Source organism: Canis lupus, chromosome 30, assembly GCF_011100685.1.
Source record: "Canis lupus familiaris isolate Mischka breed German Shepherd chromosome 30, alternate assembly UU_Cfam_GSD_1.0, whole genome shotgun sequence".
Classification (NCBI taxonomy): Eukaryota; Metazoa; Chordata; class Mammalia; order Carnivora; family Canidae; genus Canis; species Canis lupus.
The window spans coordinates 11,443,640-11,465,637 of record NC_049251.1 but is presented as its reverse complement, the minus strand read 5'-3'; the positions used below and the strand labels follow the sequence as shown (position 1 = coordinate 11,465,637).

At 34.9% G+C, this 21,998-nt stretch overlaps 1 protein-coding gene and 1 long non-coding RNA gene across 9 annotated transcripts in view; one reads left to right on the top strand and one right to left on the bottom strand.

Moving 5' to 3' along the window:
- LOC111093274 overlaps positions 1-21,998 on the top strand; it is a 100,287-nt gene that overhangs the window by 27,727 nt on the left and 50,562 nt on the right. The window contains exons 4-5 of one of the 2 annotated variants that reach the window (XR_005381564.1): positions 3,337-3,396; positions 10,257-10,627. The exons of the other annotated variant lie outside the window; for it this stretch is intronic. This is a non-coding gene — a long non-coding RNA (uncharacterized LOC111093274). Of the gene's footprint in view, positions 1-3,336; positions 3,397-10,256; positions 10,628-21,998 lie in introns of those variants that run through there. 2 annotated transcript variants of the gene reach the window in all.
- CTDSPL2 (CTD small phosphatase like 2) overlaps positions 1-21,998 on the bottom strand; it is an 88,169-nt gene that overhangs the window by 17,980 nt on the left and 48,191 nt on the right. For 6 of the 7 annotated variants that reach the window (XM_038580281.1, XM_038580282.1, XM_038580285.1 and 3 more), the window contains 6 exons: positions 19,681-19,819; positions 18,001-18,150; positions 11,875-12,090; positions 7,169-7,247; positions 6,418-6,529; positions 4,125-4,211 (listed from right to left, as the gene is read on the bottom strand). In XM_038580281.1, coding sequence (XP_038436209.1) covers positions 4,125-4,211; positions 6,418-6,529; positions 7,169-7,247; positions 11,875-12,090; positions 18,001-18,150; positions 19,681-19,819 — 783 coding nt within the window. The remainder of the gene's footprint in view (positions 1-4,124; positions 4,212-6,417; positions 6,530-7,168; positions 7,248-11,874; positions 12,091-18,000; positions 18,151-19,680; positions 19,820-21,998) is intronic. The other variant, XM_038580286.1, reaches the window with a different exon arrangement.

Genomic DNA, 21,998 nt, shown 5'->3' with positions numbered 1-21,998 from the left:
TTTCCCCATAAAAGCAACCTCTACTAATAAAACAAAGCATCCTTTAGCAAGTAGCTCCCTAAAGATCCTATCTCTCCTTGAGTGCTTACCACAATCTGATTTCTGGACAGCTGACCCAAAGTTTGATGATTTTACTGATCTTCAGAAAGCCACTGACTGGCTAAAGTCTTATTGGTGAACAGAGTCAAAAATCAGATGCCCCTGTCATACTTTACAGAATGAGGAGTTGGACAGCACAGTTACGTTTGGCTGCACTGTGGTGAAACATATGAGGCATCTTCTTTTTGTCTTCAATTAGCCACGTTTGGGCTGAGTAGCTCTATTACATCTTCAAAAAACTGAGCTCCAGTTCTTGATGGAGATAGAGGAAGGTCATTGAGGAGGTGGTTCAGCTCAAGAGCTAAGTGAAAAATCTGTCTTTTGATTCAGTCCTGCTTGTGGATAGAAGTCATCTTCTGGATGGAAGAGGGAGTGAGATGACCTAGAGTCTTGAATTGGTGGATCTGCAGGAACAGAAACTAAATACAGTGGAGACCTCTTAACTGAGTAACACCACGAGATGGATTTCCTGACAATGTGTCAAATAAGCTAAATATAAAGATTAAGTATGTGCATTGGTACTGATCATGCACTTGTTTTTCCAGATATCAAATGCATTTGCACCATTCTATGAATAAATATGTTTTCCCAATAACTAGCTGTAAAATAATTTATGGAAAAACAACCAATTTAAAGGGAAAAAAAAAGACCCATTCAAACAAAAATCCATATACTTTTGCCTTTGTGAGTCCCACACCCTCACTTTAAAAACTCAGTTCTTTTGAATGACTTTTTCTCTCCATCTTCACAAACTACAATCTATCCATATGTGTCAGTAGTAACATTTATCAAATTTTAATTTGAGTTGGATCTTTTAGGATTTTTTATCCCCCAGAGAAATGGAATTCAAATACACTCAATGTACTAAATTGAGGCTTGAATAATTGACCTGCTCAATAATTCTGAGACCTGCATTAAGTAAGCTGAGTCCTACTTATCAATCAAAAGGAGAGTATATACCATGAAGTCAGGCAATCTTTAAATATGAGTAGTGGTCCCCTTAAATTTCCCTTCAACTTTCATCTAAAATAACTAAGAAAGCCCACAATCAGATTATAGTGGATCTAGTTTTAAATTTCTCTATATATTAATAAGAATTTTGATGAATATTTGATTACTTACTTCCACTTAGAATTTGAATATGTAAATTTACTGTATATACTCTCACAACTATTAGACCAAGGGTCAGCAAACTATGGCTTATGGGCCAAATATAAACCGTCACGTAGTTTTGTACGTAAAGTTTTACTGGGACACAGCCATGCTTATTTGATTATGTACATATTGTCTATGACTACTTTCACGCTACAATGTCAGAAAAAGTATTGGGAACATAGACTGCAGAACCTAAAATACTAAAAACTGGCCCTTTTCAGGAAAAAGTTTGCCAACCCCTGATATAGAGAATTTCTGAAACATATGTAAAACAATTTACACTTTAAATTGTTTTGAAAGAAAGAAAAATAACAAGTAGAATTAAAATTAGATATAGTTCAACCATAACAAAGTTACCACAAAAAGAAACCAAAAGTAAAATAAGTCCCAAGAGGACACTTTATTTGGTTTTGATTCAGATGAAGAATTTGATCCTACTTTAACATTATCAGTTTATTTTTAAGAGCATATACATAAATGCTATGCAACTGACATATTCAAGAGTATATAGATAAGTGCTATGGAACTGTTCACTTAAAAATGGTTTATTTTACCTAAATAAATTATTTTTTAAGAGTATATACAGTATTTTACAGGTTTCTACCTTTAAGTGGGCCACATTATATTGCAGTGGTTAAATATGTAAGTTACATCTTACCTAATAATGTGGTTTCTCCAAAATCTCTTAGATCATCTCAGACCCTTGTGTATATTTCTTCTTTGCCAGTAGATGGAGACAACACCACTGAAAGTTTAAAAGACATCATTCCCTGTTTAAAGGGAGCTTGCTGGTCTGAAAACTAGGGGATCCCTAACCCAAGATTTCTTCAAAGTTATTTTTTAAAAAGCAGACAGAACGGATATGCCAAAACCAGAAATCCAAGGGAATATACCCAATATTAACTATGGACATCCTCAAAAATTTACTGAAGGGAGACTAAACTCTGTACATGATGTAGTAAACTAATAAATCGCAATATTAAAATGCAATCATCTCTTAACTTATAAGATTCAAACTTCCTGCTCACACTGCTCCTAATTTAGGCTAGATCATTTATTTTTTAGTTTCAGAAAATATAACTCAGAATATATAAGAAAAAGAGTTCTTTGAATTCCACAGAAGTAGACGCAGCACATATATGGTTTTTAAAAGTATTAGTCGTATGCACCGCCAGAAGACTTTTATTCAAAATAAGACAACTATCCAGATCCACATAAAAATAATAAGAACTTTATTAAAAAAAAGAAGAGAATTAAGGCAGAAATGGTGGAAGCAGTAAGAAAAAAATTCAATTTTATGGTCACAATAAAAAGAAATGCTCACGAAAGGGAACAATCAAACTCCTCTACTTTCCAAGTTTCTTATTTCACTATCAAAAATGACATAAACAAACCAAAACTATTTCCAAGAAATAAATTTCAAATCTGAAAACTTAAGAAGTCATCCAAAAATAATTTAGTATTTTTCAAATAACAACTTTCCTTTCCAAATTCAAAGCCTGAATGCAATTTTTCAACAAAAAACAAGGTTATCAAGCTAAAGAGAACTAAGACATTGCTATATTATTTATATTTGCCACAAGACTCCTGTCCTTGATGTGAACTAAATAAGAACAACCTATTTGGCAAAAAATGTCTTCTTAAGAAAAAATGATTACCTTAAATCAAATAATATCCAGTTAAAAAAGAAATGTAAAAATCTTAAAATCCTTTATTTTTATGTGTATTTTGCTCATTCTCTAATCAAAAACCAGAACTAAAATCAGCTTTCATAGAAGGGAAATGAAATATAGTACTCACATAATAGCATGCCTATAATGCCTATCTATGTTAAACCAGAACTGACAATAATTGCTAAAGTAAATCCTCTTATGACTCATTAGAAAGTAAAGTAGGTAAAGCAGATCCTGAACCACAAACTTCTATTTAACTCTGAAATTTTATGATTCTGAAAAGATAGTAACTATCATGTGCCAAGAAAACTATACCCACATTCTAACTGCCTATTAAGCGCACAAACAACCATGAACACCTGTTCACCATTCACAAAGTAATTGTTCTGTGGCTTTATTTAATCCTTAGGTTTGCTTCCTCTTGACAAAGAACAAACTTTTTGACCCTTTCTCAATCCTTCAGCAACTGGTATGTATGAAGGTAAAGCTGATTAAGTAACAACCACCATCACAGAAAGGCACTTTGCAATTTTCAAAGCGTATTCATATGAATTAATTAATTCAAATTTTATGACAGGAAAATATCAGATGTGAAGAAAAACTACAGCCAACACAAATATTCACAGTGAAATGTAAATGATATTTGCATTTCGCATGGTTACCTGTCCATCAACACAGATGAGGGAGAAATGCTTTTACCCAGATTTTTAAAGCAGTAACTGGAAGAGTATCCTGGAATTCTATGATTCATATAAAGTAGATGCATAAACTGCCATCTACAGACCATATTACTACAAAAGGATATAAAAATGACCAACAAGGAATGAGTTTTCTTTATACTAATTGGATTTTGGGAGAAAAAAAAAAAACCCACAAAAAAACAAAACACCAGGTGTTAACCTGGCAAGTTCTTCTTGGGGATCTATGATGTCAGTGCTCCTGCCTCCACCTGCTGGCAAACAGATTATGAAACTAGCAGAGATCACTGGGTTAAAAAACTTGACATTTTTGGGAACATTAATGTTTTATGTAATTATTTTGCATGATGCTACTTTGTGTTAATAAATCATTGATATATTGATGAAATCAATTAGGAAAAAACACATTAAACTTTACACACACAAAATTATGAAAGATTTCTTGGTTCAGAACATTATCTAACAGGCCAAAAGTCAAGTTAAAAATTTTTTTAATTACCTGATAAATGACATCTTGGAAAAGGACTGGAAAAGTAAGTGCTGCATCTTCTAGCTCATTTAGACTACAGTGTACTAGTGTTTCATCCTTAAAATAAAAAGCACATACTGAATGAACCAAAATGTTAAAAGAAATTTCATATGATAATTTTATGTACCCATGACCACCAAAAACATTTATAGAAGCACTCATTCATATGTGGAATTTTATATTTATCATACATTCCTGTGTGTGGCATAGCAATCTGGGATAGAACTTTCAAAGCCACTGGTTCTCAGGTATGGTCCCCTGGACCAGCAAGTAGTATCAGCATCACCTGGGTTAGAAATGCAGATAAATAACTAGTTAGAAATACAAAGTTCTAGCTAGTTAGAATCGCAAATTCTCCAGCTCCACTTGTGGTAATTCAAAAACTCAGAAGACGATGAGTAAGAGAGGAGTTCAGCAATCCATATTTGAATAAGCCTTTTAGGTGATTCCAATGCAAGCTCAAGTTTGAGAACCAGTGTTCTGAGTTCTGCAGTTGCCAACTTTCTGTTAAGTGAAATAGATATACACTCCTTTTAAGAATTAGCAAATGGAAGTTTAGAATCTAATTATTTTTAAAAATACATATATTCTATCCACATAGCTCCTTATCCTTTAACCTTTAACAAAGATTTTTATTTTATAAAATGAATGCCTTAGTATCTGTGGAATGTGTTTCAGACATAAATATTATTTAGCTAATAAATTAGCAGTCAATGAAGACTTGTCATTTTTGATTATCAAACCCTGTTTTCTCATTAAAAGGATAAAAAGGTGAGGATCACTCAATCTAAGATATGTGTAAATATATTTCTTAAATAAATGATTAAAAACAGTTCTATTTGTGTTAAGTGACAAACGCTTTTTAAAAAAGCTAATGACTACCCCCAAAATTTTTCAATGCATTTAAAATGAATTAAAATGAAACACAAATGTTCATACCTTGTGATTCCACATCTTATTAGCTGGAGTGTTTCTTTTAACCTAAAGTTAACTCTGGGGAGGCAAAGAGCAAAAAATACTCTAGATATGCCTCATTTTCTTTTAATAGCATATCAGTCTACACATTTCAAGGTATTGTCTTAGCATCTTAAAAAAAGGTAGTCTCTTTCCTTCAACTGAAACACAACTAATTCTACTACTTCTTCATCAACAGACTATCTAAATTTTGATCATTCTTCATTTACTTCTATAAAATTACTCATTTATGCTCACCCAAATCTTAGCTTTCCTTTTCTATTTACCTTCACATTGAATTAAAAATTACGTGGTCAAGCCTGCTATCATGACCACATTAACTCCTAACACAAAAATCTAGCAAAATCTCTTTCCAGTTTCTCCACTAACTTGCACATCAAATCTAAATTACTAAAAAAAAAAAAAAAAAAACCTAGATTACTCATAATCAGTTTCAAAATTTTTCTCTACTTATTCTCTCTAATCAATACCTAATACTTAGGAACTCTGTTGATTTCTCTTACATCTCTTTGGCTAGTCAAAGGCTAAAAGTGCTGAACTCTCCAAAAGAACTATACATGCTAGTTAAGATTTAAAATAAGCTTTTCCTCAAGAAAAAAATTTTAGGAGAAATAAAGCACATTTCCAATTATAGAATACCAGTAACAAAGGCTAAATAATAAAATGCTTTCAAATATTATGTGCTAGGTAGGTGTTCAGTTCTCAAAACTCTTCTGGTACCCTAAAACATATATTTTTTAACATACTGAGAGCACTTTAAAGGTTTTATTAGCATTAAGAGATCATATTTTTGGGAGTCTATTAGTAAGTTATTAGTATTAGATACTATACAAAAATAAAAATAGGAAAAGGATTATAATCTTATATAAAGTTAATTCATTGGGACCCAGATGATATTTGGTCCTTCAGGGGACACATAACCTTGACTGCCCTCCCCCTCTCTAAAAAGGTGAAATCTAAGAATGAAATGAAATAGAACATATCAGGAAATTTATTAGGAATTTTTTTTTTTAAAGTCACAAGGGTTTCAGAAATATGGGGAAAAGAGCTAATTTAAATACAACAATGATGACCTAATTTATTTTCAAAAGAGTACCTGATACCAACCAAACTGAGGATCTTGGCATTAGACTATGCTTCCAATAAAAACATTTCAGAACATCTAAGATATGTTTAGTAAATGTGTAAAGACTATTCACATTCACTTTTATCCTTTTAGGCATTTTGGGCTAGTGTTTTAAAAAAGAAATTTAACTATTTTCTCTACCTGTACACATAATATACTTACCAGGTCTAAAACTAGGGAGAATTCTGGTGTGCTTCTTGTTTTTAATGGAAGAGCAGGTTTCCTATTTAGTTGTTCTTCTGTCAGCGGTGGAACATGTTTGATGAAATAATACCTATAAATCAAATTTTAAGAAAATCTCTACATTTCTACATTTTATAAATATAAAACATGTTACCAAATTCAGCTCATGTTTAAATCTTTAATAATACACTTTTTACCTAGTAAACCAAGCCTATGAAATGTAATAAAACTGAAAATATATTAGTATTTCAGTAACCCAGTTAAAGTATTAATACCTACATTATATGTTCTTTGCAATATACCATTCAGCCACCCCTCCACACACGTTTCTTTTTAAGATATTTATAGCTTGTGCTGCTTTATTTTTAGAACATTATTAGGGAATTTAAAAGATGTATTGAATGACATATAATAATAATAATGGACTGCAGAGACTTTCTTAATCTCTAACATTGATACAACTGACAACCTCAAAGGATATAATTCTTGCCATCAAGATCAGAAAATTTGTGGGTGCATGATGTGAGAGAAAGATGAAGATTATGCTACAAAACTCATAAAATATTGAAAAACAGGCTTTAAAATATACCATCCAGGAGTAACAACCATAAAAGCAAATATAGTCAACAATCTGATCTTTCCCTTGGTTAACTGACATCCAAATATATTTGGTGGCCACACATGTCTTTCATTCTGCTCCAAGAGAGAAAGAAAAACAAAACAAACTCACGGGTCAAATACTTCCCAGTCTTCTTCATAGGTGGCTTCTGCATGAGCTGATGAATAACCACTATCTGGAGTTACTGGTGCTATTTAAAAGAATGAAAACAAAATGTTACTTTTACTCACTATGAAGCATATATTTTTACTGTTTTTATGTAAGATTTTTCTCTGGGTATTTTAGATTCAAAATATGACAGAAATAACTTATAAACAGTATTGCAAAGCAAATTTATTAACATATAGTTCTAACTCCAGATCCAAAGGAAGAAATTGCCATTACTGATAAAATGGCAAGCTAGATCACAGCTAGCAGAATTAAAATCCCTCACAGCAAAAGAGAAAATTTACTACTTATTACCAGAAAAATACACTCCACAAAATTTTAATTTTTTTTAAAGATTTATTTATTCATGAGAGACACAGAGAGCAAGGCAGAGACACAGGCAGAGGGAGAAGCAGGCTCCCCATGGGGAACCCGATGCGGGACTCAATCCTGGGACTCTGGGATCACTCTCTGAGCCGAAGGCAGATGCTCAACCACTGAGCCACCCAGGCATCCCACAAAATTTCAATTTCTAATTAGAGAGTGCTACATGTAAAACCATAAAAATTTCATGGGCTCTTATAGGCAGTAACACTTTGCAAAGTACCTTGTACATACACAAGAGGTCAATATATATTTGTGCTGACCTTAGACCCAAAGGTAGTTTTTAACCTGAGGTTTATAAACATTATTTAAGAGGTTCATGAAACCCCCTTGAAGACTTATGAAAAAATGCGGTATGTACATTTTTCCAGGAACCTTAAGGTTGTTTAAAATCTTTTAAACATTTTAAAAAATGCTGCTCTGTATAGAAACCATTGCCTTAAAAGAGGCTTTATTTTACTTCTAATTAACAAGCAGCCTAAAAATAATCATGAAGCAATTCTATATTCCATGACACATGGTTCATTCTTTTTTTTTTTTTTTTTCTCCTGGTCTCCATGTTCTTTTTTTTTGTTGTTGTTGTTTGTTTTTTAATTTTTATTTATTTATGATAGTCACACACAGGGAGAGAGAGAGAGGCAGAGACACAGGCTGAGGGAGAAGCAGACTCCATGCACCGGGAGCCCAACGTGGGATTCGATCCCGGGTCTCCAGGATCACGCCCTGGGCCAAAGGCAGGCGCTAAACCGCTGCGCCACCCGGGGATCCCCACATGGTTCATTCTACATTTAAGCTAAAATTCTGTCAACTGATAGAGCATTAGAAATTATGCCGGGAGGCTAGCCTGGCTGGCTCAGTAGAAAGAGCATGCAACTCTGGATCTCAGGGTCATGAGTTCAAACCCCACAATGGGTGCAGAGATTACTTAAATGAAAAACTTAAAAAAAAAATTATACTGAGAATTTTCTAAGATAATAATTATAACTTAAATTCAAGTAGAGGACAAAAGATTTTAAGTTAATGTCGCAGAGATAATAATTTAAGATCGATGCTAGAAACAATGTTTGTGTCCCCACAAAATGGTAATTGGAGGTGGAGACTTTTAGAAGGTTGGAGCCCTCATGAATGGGATTAGTACCCTGAGACTCCAGAACTCATATAGGTTCTACCATGTAAGGATGCATGAGAAGACAGTTGTTACGAATCAGAAAGCAGGCCCTCTCCAAGTACTGGATCTGCTTGTGCTTTGATCTTGGATTTCCCAGCCTCCTAAACTGTGACAAATACGTTACTGTGGTGTATATGCCACCTAGTCTATGGTAATTTGCTATTGCAGCCCAAAAGGACTAAGACAGTAGAACTCAATAAAAAGTGTTATAATCTATCTATAGGGGACGTCTGGGTGGCTCAGTGGTTGAGCGTCTGCCTTTGGCTCAGGGCGTGATCCTGGAGACAGAGAGAGAGAGAGAGAGAGAGAGAGAGAGAGAGAGAGAGAGAGAGAGAGAGGGAGAGACGCAGGCAGAGGGAGAAGCAAGCTCCATGCAGGGAGCCCGACGTGGGACTTGATCCCGGGTCCCCAGATCAGGCCCTGGGCTGAAGATGGCGCTAAACTGCTGAGCCACCCAGGCTGCCCTAAATAAAATCTTAAAAAAAAAAAATCTATCTCCAGGAATGGCATACTGGGTAAGTCAGGACAAAAAACAAGTTTTGTTATTATTAATAAAAATTTGTTATTAATTTTTAAATGATTTTATTTATTTGAGAGGGAGAGAGAGAGAGACTAAGTGCACACATGCACAGGTCAAGAGAAGGGCAGACAGGGAGGGAGAGGAAAAAGGGAGAGAATCTCAAGCAGACTCTACACTAAGCGAGGAGCCTGACATGGGGCTCTATTTCATGACTCTGAGATCATGACCTGAGCCAAAACCAAGAGCTGGACATAACCGACTAAGCCACCCAGGTGCCCCCATCATGTATTAATTCTTTGTGTATATATTACCTTATAACACAGTGTGTATGTTCAGTGAATGACAACAGATGTAAAGCATAATTTTTGTCCATCTGTAACAACTTTATGCCAGTAACAGTTCATTAGCACAAGAAGTAATGGAAAAATATATCTTCTAACCACTTCTGTTTCAAATTCCTATTAACCTCAGAGAAAGGGGGAAAGGAAGCAATATTTGAGTGCCTTCATGCTAAACTTTTTTTCTTTCAAAACCATGAATTATATCTTTTAAAGCTCGGAAAACTACCTCAGATAGCTGAAGTTGTCTAAAGCCACAAAGCTAAGAGAATGGCAGAGCCAGCTTCCTTCCTTCCTTATTCTCTTTGGCTAGTTTCTTGAAGTTAAGAATAAGTAAAAACCTTTGTCACTCATACTCATCTTCTAAGATCAGCAAAAATTTTACTTCTATCCTGTCATGATCCAGAGTAAGTGTGCCACCTGAACATTGTGCACGTTTATTTGTAATAGCACTTACCACACTGTACAGTAATTTTTTTGTATACTTGGCTTGTCAATTAGATTACATACTCTTTAGGGTCAAGGAGCATTTATCTTATTCATCTTTATAAATAACACCCATATCAGAAAATAGGTGTTCAACAAATGTTAGGGGAATAAATGAATGAGACAACTGGAGTAAGTATTACTTTTTCCCTCTAGAAACCACTAAGGTTATAGAAATCCCAAAGGATCTTCAGTTATCAGAAGAAAAAAAATTACGTGGGATCATACAGCAGCACAAAAGCAACACACTTTGTGAGAACCAATAGAAAGGAGCCTGAACTGCTGGAACCCATTACCTATTAATTCATGGCATGATAAATGTAAAGAAAATAAAAGACCTCAAGATTGTTAAAAAAACAAAAACAGAACAAATATCAAACAGGAAGCCCAAAGCTCTGGACTTAGTTTATACTTAGTCTATACTGGCAAAGTAATGAGCATAAAATGACAGATGAAGAGTAAGTTCTTTTGCAAGTCTTATCCACCCAATAATGAACTGTGTATATAATCCATGTTGATTTGCTAGATTCAGTATTATTCTTAAAAAATATAACATTATAATGTAACATAGATATTAACATTATAGATATTTTGTTTAACATTATAGAAAAATCTTTTATGTGACCAATTTAAAATAAATCTTTCCTGTTATGTGCTTTTCTCTTCATATTAGCATTACTGAGTTACACTATATAGAAGTTTCATAATTGTATGCATTTTTTCCTCAAATGATTTCTGCCATTTTAATTATATTTTTTCATGTTTCCCCTTTATATTCAAAGGAAGAACATCATTCTACTTCCTTACACAAAACTACATTTCTGAACCAATACATATGTGCTACGGTCTCTCAAGTATCTGGCATTTTAAGAAATAAAAAACCAAAAAACAAATCTAAGATTAAAGCTAAGATCTTGTCCCTCTGGGAAAAGATGACCATTCTCAATTTTATTTCTGCTTTTAAGCATCATGGCACAGTTTTATCTTTTAGCTTTATATGTCTATATACCACAACCCTCAGAGGTAATAAATTCTGATCTCATATGTTCTACATTTCCATGACAACTGGCTCAGGAACCCAACAATTATGTTAGGCATTTATAAGGATCCAGAATTAGGCTGCAAAGTTTGGATGTAGGGAAAGATCTAGGAAAAGCAGCTTCTTTTGGGGAGATGTCATTTATATGTCCAATAAATGTGAAGGCTGCCTTTAGGTGGGGACTTCAGACCGAAAGGTCTGAGACTGATGCATCTATAATTGTGTTAAAAAAAAAAAACAAAACATGAGCATGTTTTGCTATTTGTATTAAATTTCTCTAAGTACAGGCTCAGCAGTTTAGGGCCTGCCTTCGGCCCAGGACATGGTCCTGAAGTCCCAGAATCGAGTCCCATATCAGTCCCATATCAGAAGTAGGGAGCCTACTTCTCCCTTTGTTTCTGCCTCTCTCCCCCTCTCTCTCCCTCTCTCGTCTCTCATGAATAAATAAAATCCTTAAAAATAAACAAATAAATAAATTCACTTATTTATTTCTCTAAGTAATTAGATTAGTACAAATAAACTGTAAAATGACTAATGCTCAGTCAAAACAATCTTTTAAAAAATTCAAATTCAAAATGAGCAGATTTTGGGGAGAAAGTTTTATTTCCAATTCTAATTGTTTTATGTTCAAGAAATAAAAACTTATGCATTTGATTGATTAAAGAAAAAAATGAGAAAGATTGCATTTTTATAAATTATTCATGAATATGCATTAAGAAAAGGAATTTTATTCACCTGTAAGAGGTGGGATATCACGATTAACTGTTTCTTCTGCTTCTTCTAAACCATTATTTATCGATGGCCTCACTTGAACTGCTTGATTTGAGTAAGCCGCTCCATTAGTTGACGTAGTAGTACTGGTAGTGATCTCATCCACCTGTTCCATATCAAGTTGTTTTACTATTTCTTCAGCTTCCACAGCCTGTCCTGGGGAATCGGATCCTGATGTTCCTATAATCAAGATTCAGGGTATTGACAACCATCATATAAAAACTCAAAAGGGGGTAGGGAATAGGATAGATATTTTTAAGGGTACAGACTTATAGCAAACAAACATAAGCCCTACAGACCTAATACACTGTAGAGTGAATATAAACAATATTGTATTATAATCAACAAACTTGCTAAGAGACTAGAGCTTAATTGTTCTAACCACTAAAAAGGATAATTATGTAATGTGATAGAGGTGCTAACTATTGTTACACGGCAATCATATTATAATATACAAATGTATCAAATTAACTTGTTAACCTTATATATATATTTTAAGATTTTATTTGTTTATTCATGAGGGACACAGAGAGAGGCAGAGACACAGGCAGAGGGAGAAGCAGGAGCCATGCAGGGAACCCAATGTGGGACTCAATCCCAGGTGTCCAGGATCATGCCCTGGGCTGATGGTAGCGCTAAACCGCTGAGCCACCGGGGCTGCCCAACTTGTTTACCTTAAATTTACATAAATGTATGTCAGATATATTTTAATAAAAGTGAAATACTGAAAAATAAACTCAAAAAACAGAAAAAAAAAGGGGGGGCGGGGGACACCTGGGTGGCTCAGAGGTTGAGCATCTGCCTTTGGCTCAGGGCATGATCCTGGAGTCCGGAGATCAAGTCCCACATCGGGCTCCCTGCATGGAGCCTGCTTCTCCCTCTGCCTGTGTCTCTGCCTTTCTCTCTCTTTCTCTGTGTCTCTCATGAATAAATAAATAAAATATTTTTTAAAAATGAAAACTAAACTAAAAAATTTGGAAAAACCAAATGCAACAGAAATAGAGCTGAGGATACTACTGTTTAGTGTTTTTTTTTTTCTATACATCTCAAATAATCAGGAATAAAGACTATTATAAGGTAAAGTGATACTGATGAACAAAATTTTAAGAGTGTTCGAATAGTTTAGCAACACCTATTTAGAGCTTTTATAACTTAGAACTTTAAAAAAAAATTTTTTTTAAAGATTTTATTTATTTATTCATGATAAACATAGGGAGGGGAGGGGGGGCAGAGACACAGGCAGAGGGAGAAGCAGGCCCCATGCCAGGAGTTGACACAGGACTTGATCCCGGGACTCCAGGATCACGCCCTGGGCCAAAGGCAGGTGCCAAACTGCTGAGCCACCCAGGGATCCCCAGAACTTTAAAAATTTTTTTATTGAGGGATGGCTCAGTGGTTGAGCATCTGCCTTGAACTCAGGTCATGATCCCAGGGTCCTGGGATTGAAACCCACATCAGGGTCCCCACAGGGAGCCTGCTTCTCCTCTGCCTATGTCTCTGCCTCTCTCTCATGAATAGATTTTAAAAATTAAAAAAAAATTTATGGAGATATAACAGACATATAACTGTTTAAGTTTCACGCTTATTCACGTGTTGATTTAATACATTTATATATATACTGCATTATGACTACTAACCTAGCATTAGCTAACACCTCTATCCTGCCGCATCATTATCATTATTTTTGTGGTGAGAAAATCTAAGATCTAGTCTCTTTGCAACTTTGAAGTATACAATACAGTATTGTTGACCATAGAACTTCTTTTCAATATAGCAAATATCTTTTATTAAGTGCCTACTATGAGCTAGGCATTTTATATGTATTTTTTTCCATTATCATTTCCATTAAACAGATCCTTATCCTTCCATACTAAGCATCCTAGCCACTGTAGGCAGTTGTAATTTTAAAATCAGAGGTAGTTATGCAAGAATGAGCTAAATGTTCCCCTAACCATCAGAATATTTTAATTCAGAGACACAACAATTTCCCAACAATATTCCATCTTAGTAACAAAGACTGAAGTTAGTTTCCTAATCATACTCGCCTACCACCTAGATGAACCTGTTGCCCTATTCTTCCACTACTAGATAAACCCAACTCTTTTCTTTCTTTATGGAATTCTCCAAATGTCTTTTTTTTTCTTTTTAATTTGATATATTTATTCATGAGAGACACAGCGAGAGGCAGAGATGCACGCAGAGGGAGAAGCAGGCTCCATGCAGGGAGCTTAACGCGAGACTCCAGGATCATGCCCTGGGCTGAAGGTGGCACTAAACTGCTGAGCCACCTGGGCTGCCCCCAAATGTCATTTTCAACAACAAAATCAACCTCCTAAACTCTCAACTTTCTCACAGAATGTTCTTTCTCCATCATAGCTTTAAATGTAACTCCCTTCCAAAAAACCTCTTTTCCTGACATCTTTCCTGCAAAGCTCTTTATTCTTCCATACTCAACATACTAACTGAATCAGAATTCATTTATCTCCATTTCTGCTACCAGATCATTGGTTTTTCCACTGAATATGCAAAAAAATACCTGTTCCTGAGACTGATGTCATCTAGCTATATAATTCTTCACTTATCCCACTGCTGCCATCTACTAACTGCTGCCAGCATCCTCTCTCAATTAGAAGAATTGAACACCTCACCAGCAGTCTATTAAACACCTCCTAGTTATTATAGTAATGTCAATGACTCATCCTAAGACTAATCCTCAAAAGTCTTGCCTTCTCTAGCTCTATCTTCATTCATAACTGCTCTCTTAAGTAACTACAATGACCATAACCTGGATATTCACACTAAGAAAAGTTTCATCTCTGAAGACAAAAGTTCAAATATATCAATCCCCTACCATAACTTCCTCATCTTTTAATTATCGATCTCATATTCCTATTACATGTGATTTCATGTTTGATAAAACCCAATCTCTTTCATTCTAAACAATCCTTCAACAGCTCCTTCCCCAACCTTCTCAACTAGTTAGACTTCATGGTATATCACAAATCACTCTCAAACCAGTAGTTTCAGGGTCCTTGCTCCCTTGTCTTTCCACTGTCAACCATCACAGAAATCTCTCTTGAATCAATGTAACTTACAGGCTTACTGGGATTTCTTTTAATTATACCCAAAAGCAAACATTTCACTGTTCTCTTCATCCCTGCCACCAGGAATCTCAGCACATGGCACCATCTCCTCCTTCAAAGAAAAAGTTGTAACTATCAAACATCAACTACTTCTGCCCAAATATCTATTCCCCCAAGATCTTAGTTTGCTGACCATATAGACCATTTACTCCACTGGTTTCAATACCTATAAGCTGATAATACAGTTAATAGTCTACTGCTTAAACCCAGATTTCTTCTGAGCCAAAGGCAGATGCTTAACCACTGAGCCACCCAGGTGCCCCTCTCTCCCTACTGTAAAAAAGCAAGCTCCTTGAGGGCAAGGACCATGTGTTAATCATCCTTGACTCTCCAGAGACTACTAGTACAATGGTTGGGATATGGCAAATATTGATTTGAATAAACTGAAATCTTCAAATTGCCTCTGCCCCATACTCAAGTATAATTATCCTCTCTCATAGGTTAAGATGCTCAATTTATTTTTATTTTTTTTTAAAGATTTTATTTATTTATTCATGAAAGTTACAGAGAGAGATGCAAAGACATAGGCAGAGGGAGAAGCAGGCTCCATGCAGGGAGCCTGATGTGGGACTCCATCCAGGGACTCCAGGATCACACCCTGGGCCGAAGGCAGATGCTCAACCTCTGAGCCACCCAGGCGTCCCAAGATGCTCAATTTAAAGAACTGGACCAAGATAACATGTTTAAAGAGTGGCAGAGCTGGAATTTTAAAACAAGTTTCTCTAATTCCAATGCTTATTCTTTTTCCACTATACCACCTATTCTGAAAGATGTTCTAAAAGGCCCTAGTTTAGACAGAACATAGAGACTCCTAACTCTGGGTAACGAACGAGGGGTGGTGGAAGGGGAGGAGAGCGGGGGGTGGGGGTGAATGGGTGACAGGCACTGAGGGGGGCACTTGAGGGGATGAGCACTGGGTGTTATTCTGTGTGTTGGCAAAGTAAACACCAATAAAAAATAAATTTATTATAAAAAATAAAAAAATAAAAAAAAAATAAAAGGCCCTAGTTTTATTTTAAAACTTTTAAACTTATATTTAAACTTAATATATTTTACAATATATTAACAGATATTCCACAGAAAAGGATTCTTGGAGGCAAATATGTCTAGGAAATACAAAGTTAAAGTTAAATATAGTTTTTGTTTTATTTCTACTATAGGACTTCACAAATCCTTTCATGTGCCAATATGCATTATTTTAAGCCCCCAGAGCATCTAAATTTTATAGTGCACCATTCTGCCTTTTAAAAATTGTATTATCCACAACCATAATTCATACGAGAATTTAAATAATCAGCAGATAAATATTTAATGACTATTTTCCATGTGCCCCATACTATATCAAACAACTAGGTAGATGTAAAAATAAAGGCATGATCTCTTGCTCTCACATAATCTAGAGACTACATTATTGTTTATGAACTTAAGAATTAATCATCAAAAAAGATAGGACACTAGTTAAATCTTTAAAAAAAAATGTTGGGAGGGACATCTGGGTAGCTCAGTTGGTTGGGTGTCCAACTCTTGGTTTCGGCCCTGGTCATGATCTCAGGGTTGTAGGATCAAGCCCCAAGTTGGGCTCCACACTCAGCAGAGAGTCTACTTGGGATGCTCTCCCTTTCTCTCCTTCTTCTAGCATGCATTCTCTATCTTAAATAAATAAAATCTTAAACAAATTATGTTGGGAGGGGCACCTGAGTGGCTCAGTGGTTGAGCATCTGCCTTCAGCTCAGGGTGTAATCCTGGAGTCCTGGGATCAAGTGCTGCATCAGGCTCTTCGCAGGGAGCCTGCATCTCCCTCTGCCTCTGCCTCTGCCTCTGTCTCTGTGTCTCTCATGAATAAATAAAGTCTTTAAAAAAAAAATCCCTAAGGGGGAAAAAAAAATCAAGCAAATAATATAAGATGTATTAAAAAAAAAATGACCTAGGGGATCCCTGGGTGGCTCAGCGGTTTAGTGCCTGCCTTTGGCCCAGGGCATGATCCTGGAGACCAGGGATTGAGTCCCACATCAGGCTCCCTGCATGGAGCCTGCTTCTCCCTCTGCCTGCCTGTCTGTCTGCCTGTCTGTCTGTCTCTCTCTCTCTGTCTCTCAGGAATAAATAAATAAAATCTTAAAAAAAAAATGACTTCGTTTCAGCTCACTTAAAATTCTACTTTATTGATCTAGAATATTAAAGTGTTTCTGGATTCTCTCCTGTACACACTAAAGATTACAGAAGTTATTCCAACATAAAAGACATTACTTTCCCTCTGGCCCAGTTTATCATATAGCTTTTCAGATAGTGAAAGTGGAGTTCATGCACTTCAAGAGAATTAAATATGACCTAAATTTATTTGTCACTTAAAAAAAAAAAAAAAAAAGGTCTTGGGCAGCCCAGGTGGCTCAGCAGTTTAGCGCTGCCTTCAGCCCAGGGCCTGATCCTGGAGACCCGGGATCGAGTCCCAAGTCAGGCTCCCTGCGTGGAGCCTGCTTCTCCCTCTGCCTGTGTCTCTGCCTCTCTGTCTCTCATGAATAAATACATGAGAGACATGTATTTTTTAAAATCTTAAAAAAAAAAAAAAAAAAAAAGGTATTTTAGGAACTGTGTATTTTTTTTCTTCAGGAGCTGTGTTTTTTTTTTGTTTGTTTTTGTTTTTTTAAAGATTTATTTATGAGAGACATAGATTGAGAGGAGAGGCAGAGACATAGGCAGAGGGAGAAGCAGGCTCCTCGCAGGGAGCCTGACGTGGGACTCGATCCTGGATCCGGGGATCACGACCTGAGCCAAAGGCAGGCGCCCAACCGCTGAGCCACCCAGGCGTCCCAGGAGTTGTGTGTTTTTTAATGAGGCTGAAAACAAACATAAGCTGCTGACAAAACAGCCAGTAAAATCAAACAGATCTTTTAAAAAATTAGGAGAACTAATAATTTTTAAACCCAAATTATAGGTAATAGTTTATACTTACCATTTTTATTTGCTGGTGAAAAAAAGTTGAAGACAGGAGAAAATATGGTCCCCAACAATGTAGTCCTTGGAGGACTGCCAGAGGAAGGATTATCTTCTAATTTTCCATTTTGTTTTACATGTTGATTTGTCATTTCATAACTACCAGCTTCTAAGAAACAAGAAAAAAAGTTGGAATCTAGAAAACATGACTTAAAGAAATGTTTTAAAAAATTTCTTTTTTGCCTCAAAATACTTTATAAAAACTGATTAACATTTAATGTTAAAGCTTATTACTTTAAAAATATCCCGAGGTAAATAAATTGTAAATCAAATGATCTTTATAACAAGTTTATTTATAATGCTTTATAACTGCTACAAAGCTCATTTGAAGCTAGAAGTATATAGACTGAAAGGCTTCAAAATCCACAGTATAAGTGAAAACAAAACTCTTTGTAAGTAAAGCAAGTTACATCAAAAAGATAAATGCAAAATCCTGTCCTTTTTTACATTCTGGGAGGCTGTCTACATTCACAAAACCTACCTATTAGTAATGAATAACAGCTAAATAAATAGACAACATAGATCTATTAAAGCAGAAGACTATGTATAGCAGTATCAAAAATTACTTATGTATACCCAGACATCATTTCAGAATGGTTAAGAAAAACAAACAGGTTTTTTGTCTTTTGTTTTTTTTCAGTTTCTTATTAATAAAAAAAATTTCATGATCTTTTGGAAAATATACAGTAAAAACAAATTCAAACAAATGTGTTTTGATTAATCATCCTTGACCTTCCATAACTTTACTTGGTATCTACCAGATTTTTTCCTTCTTTGTAATAGGTCTTTTGTTTCTTTTTCCCTATTAGTCCATTCTAACAATAGAGATACAACACTGAATTGAGAGGAAAGAAGCAAGGAATTATTCTTGCTGTTGTGTTTAAAAGAGCAATGGTTAAAATGCACCATTCCATGCTCTGAAGTGTTGTTTTATATAGCTTTTCTCTGCTTGTCCTTCTTGTTTTCCTCCTTTTTGACTTTGAGGAGCTTCCTAGCAATATTATACTGACCTAGAACAAGATTTATCAACAGCAGTACTATTGACTTTTGGGCTGGATGTTTCTTTACTGTGGGAGGACGTCCTGTGCACTGTAGGATGTTTAGCAGCATCCCTAACTTCTACCTGCTAGAAGTGATGTAGCAACCCTTCAATAGGTTCTGACAACCATAAAGGTCTCCAGACATTAATAAATGTTCCCTGGGGACAAAACCACCCCTAGTTAAGAACCACTGTCCTGAGTGATCCAGGCCCTTTCTGAGCTCTGAAATTCCATGATCCAGGAACAGATTCTTTGTACATATTTCAATAAATTAGGTCACAGTTATTACTGCTTTAAGAATTGAGCTTATTAGAGGTTGAAAATGCTGTTCCATATATATTTTCATGATAAATAGTATAAAGCTAGTTGCTCTGCCTTTACTTATCATTTTAATTCATCAAAGTAGATTTATATTAGATAAATTTTTATTTCATTTCATGCTATTAATACTTAATACAAAGGGTTACAAAAATAGGGAAAAATCTCAGAGTCCATTTTTAAAAACAGAAAAGAAACATGACAGGTGAGATCTATGCACCTAATAAAACAATATCTAATATTAACAAACCTAATAAAACAATATCTAAATATTAACAAACCTCCATTTACTTGACTTTTCCGTCTTACTCGAGATATCTGTTTGTTAGGCTTTTCTCCTGCTCTTGGTGTTGATGTGATCAAATTATTATCTATATCACGTTCAATCCTACTTCGTTTCGAAGGATTTTCTCTCTCTTCCTTAAGATATGAGGGAAAAAACATGCATTGAGCACAGGCATTCCACCTTATAGAATATACTTATAAAAATAGATGTACCCTCTATGTTCACTGCAGCATTATTTACAATAGCCAACAGAAACAACTTAAGTGTCCATCTGTTGATGAATGGATAAAGAATACATGGGGTGCACACGCGCGCACACACACACACACACACACACACACAAATGGAGTATTACTCAGCCATTAAAAAAGGAAATTTTGCCACTTATGAAAACATGAATGTACTAAGTAAAGACAGTGAAAATACCATATGACCTTACTTCTATGTGGTCAACAAATGAGAAAACAAAAAACAAAAAACAAAAAACCTGCTCAAAGATACAGGGAATGGATTGGTGGTTGCCAGAGGTGGGGGGTGAGGGCTGGCAAAATGAATGAATGGACTCAAAAGATACAAATTCTAGTTATAAAATAAGTCATAGAAATGTAATACACAGCATGGTAACTATAGCTAATACAGTACTGCATATATGAAAGTGGCTAAGAGAGTAAATCTTAAAAGTCCTCATCATAAAAAGAAGTTCTAACTATGGTGATGGGGATGTTAGCTAGGCCTGTTGTGATGATCATTTTACAACACACACACACATAAAAATATCAAATCACTGTTGTATGCTAAAATTAATATAATGTTGTATATATCAATTATACCTTAATTTAAAAAAGATATAGTATGTGTAATATATTTTCCCATTTTTCACATCCAGGAGAAACAAAATACAATTATATAATATCCAACAGTGTAAAAAAAATATGACAATGTTTTAAGAGTGTTTATTATTAATGTACTTATAATACACAAATAGAACTACAGCATCCCCAAAATTCAGATTCTTATCCCAGGGTCCACTAAACTGTGCGATTTAAATACTCAATTGTACAATATGCTCTGAATTTTCAGCAATTTTCCCCTATTCCTAGACTTGTCTGAAAGAACAGTGGTTGTTTCCCTGAGCACTCAGGGTAAGAGAAAGAACTCCATTGGAATTTGCTGGCATATCACATATTACCAAAAATAACAGGGTCTGCCATTGCCACACCCCAATGCCATCCTCAATTCTTTAAATGCCCAAATTAACACCAAGGAGTCTACTCCCCGATAAAGCTTTCTATTCATATCCTCTTATATGAGGCAAATCCACACCACCAGTTTACACTGTTTTTGCAGTACTAAGAGTATACTCCAAGTGTACTCTTAGAGAACACTGATTTTTTTTCATTTGTACATCTATTTTTCTCATTTGTAAAATTTTTCTATCACCACGTATGTGATTTTCTTACATTACTGTAATACTGACCTCTAATTCCTTGGTGGATTCTTTTGTTTATTTTGTAGTAATCTCTACACCTGAACTCACAACCTCAAGATCAAGAGTTGCATGCTTTACCAACTGAGCAAGCCAGGTGCCCCAATTCCTTGCTGTTTTTTTTTTTCTTGCTGTTTTAATAAGACTACCTGCTATCTTTTGGTAAGGATTAGATTAGATTTTTAAGTCTATATTAAACATAATCTGTATGTATGATCACTATTCTTATTCAATGGGGAATAATTCTTTTATTTCTACTGAACATTTGTATTTAATGCTTTTATATCGTAGCAAATAAGATGGTACCGTACATTCTCTAAGGTTGAATATTATTTTATTATTTCTAAAACAAACCCTAGTATTGTAAATTGCCACAATTATAATTAGCTATTTGGATCAATTCTACTCCTGAAACCAATACTATACTATATGTTAACTAACTTGAATTTAAATAAAATCTTAGAAGAAAAAGATATTAAAGATTATTAAAAAGCTTTCTTTTAAAAAAAATTCCCTACTTGGATCAAAACAGAACAAAAATAATATAAAAATACATCATTACATATCACACCATACAGAATTTTACTTTTGCTTAGTAGTTTCTCTAATTTAGATACCTCCATTAAAACAATGTCATTATTAAAAAAAAAATGTCATTATAGCACAAGATAACACCTCAGGGATCCATGACAAAATTCTTCAAATGGTTACTATTTATCATTCTTCTGCATTTTAAAATGAATAGTAAGCCTCATATCCCAAACCCTGGATTCCAATGCCAGAAAACAGGATTCTCTTTATAAAGTCCTTCAAGAAAAAAATAAATA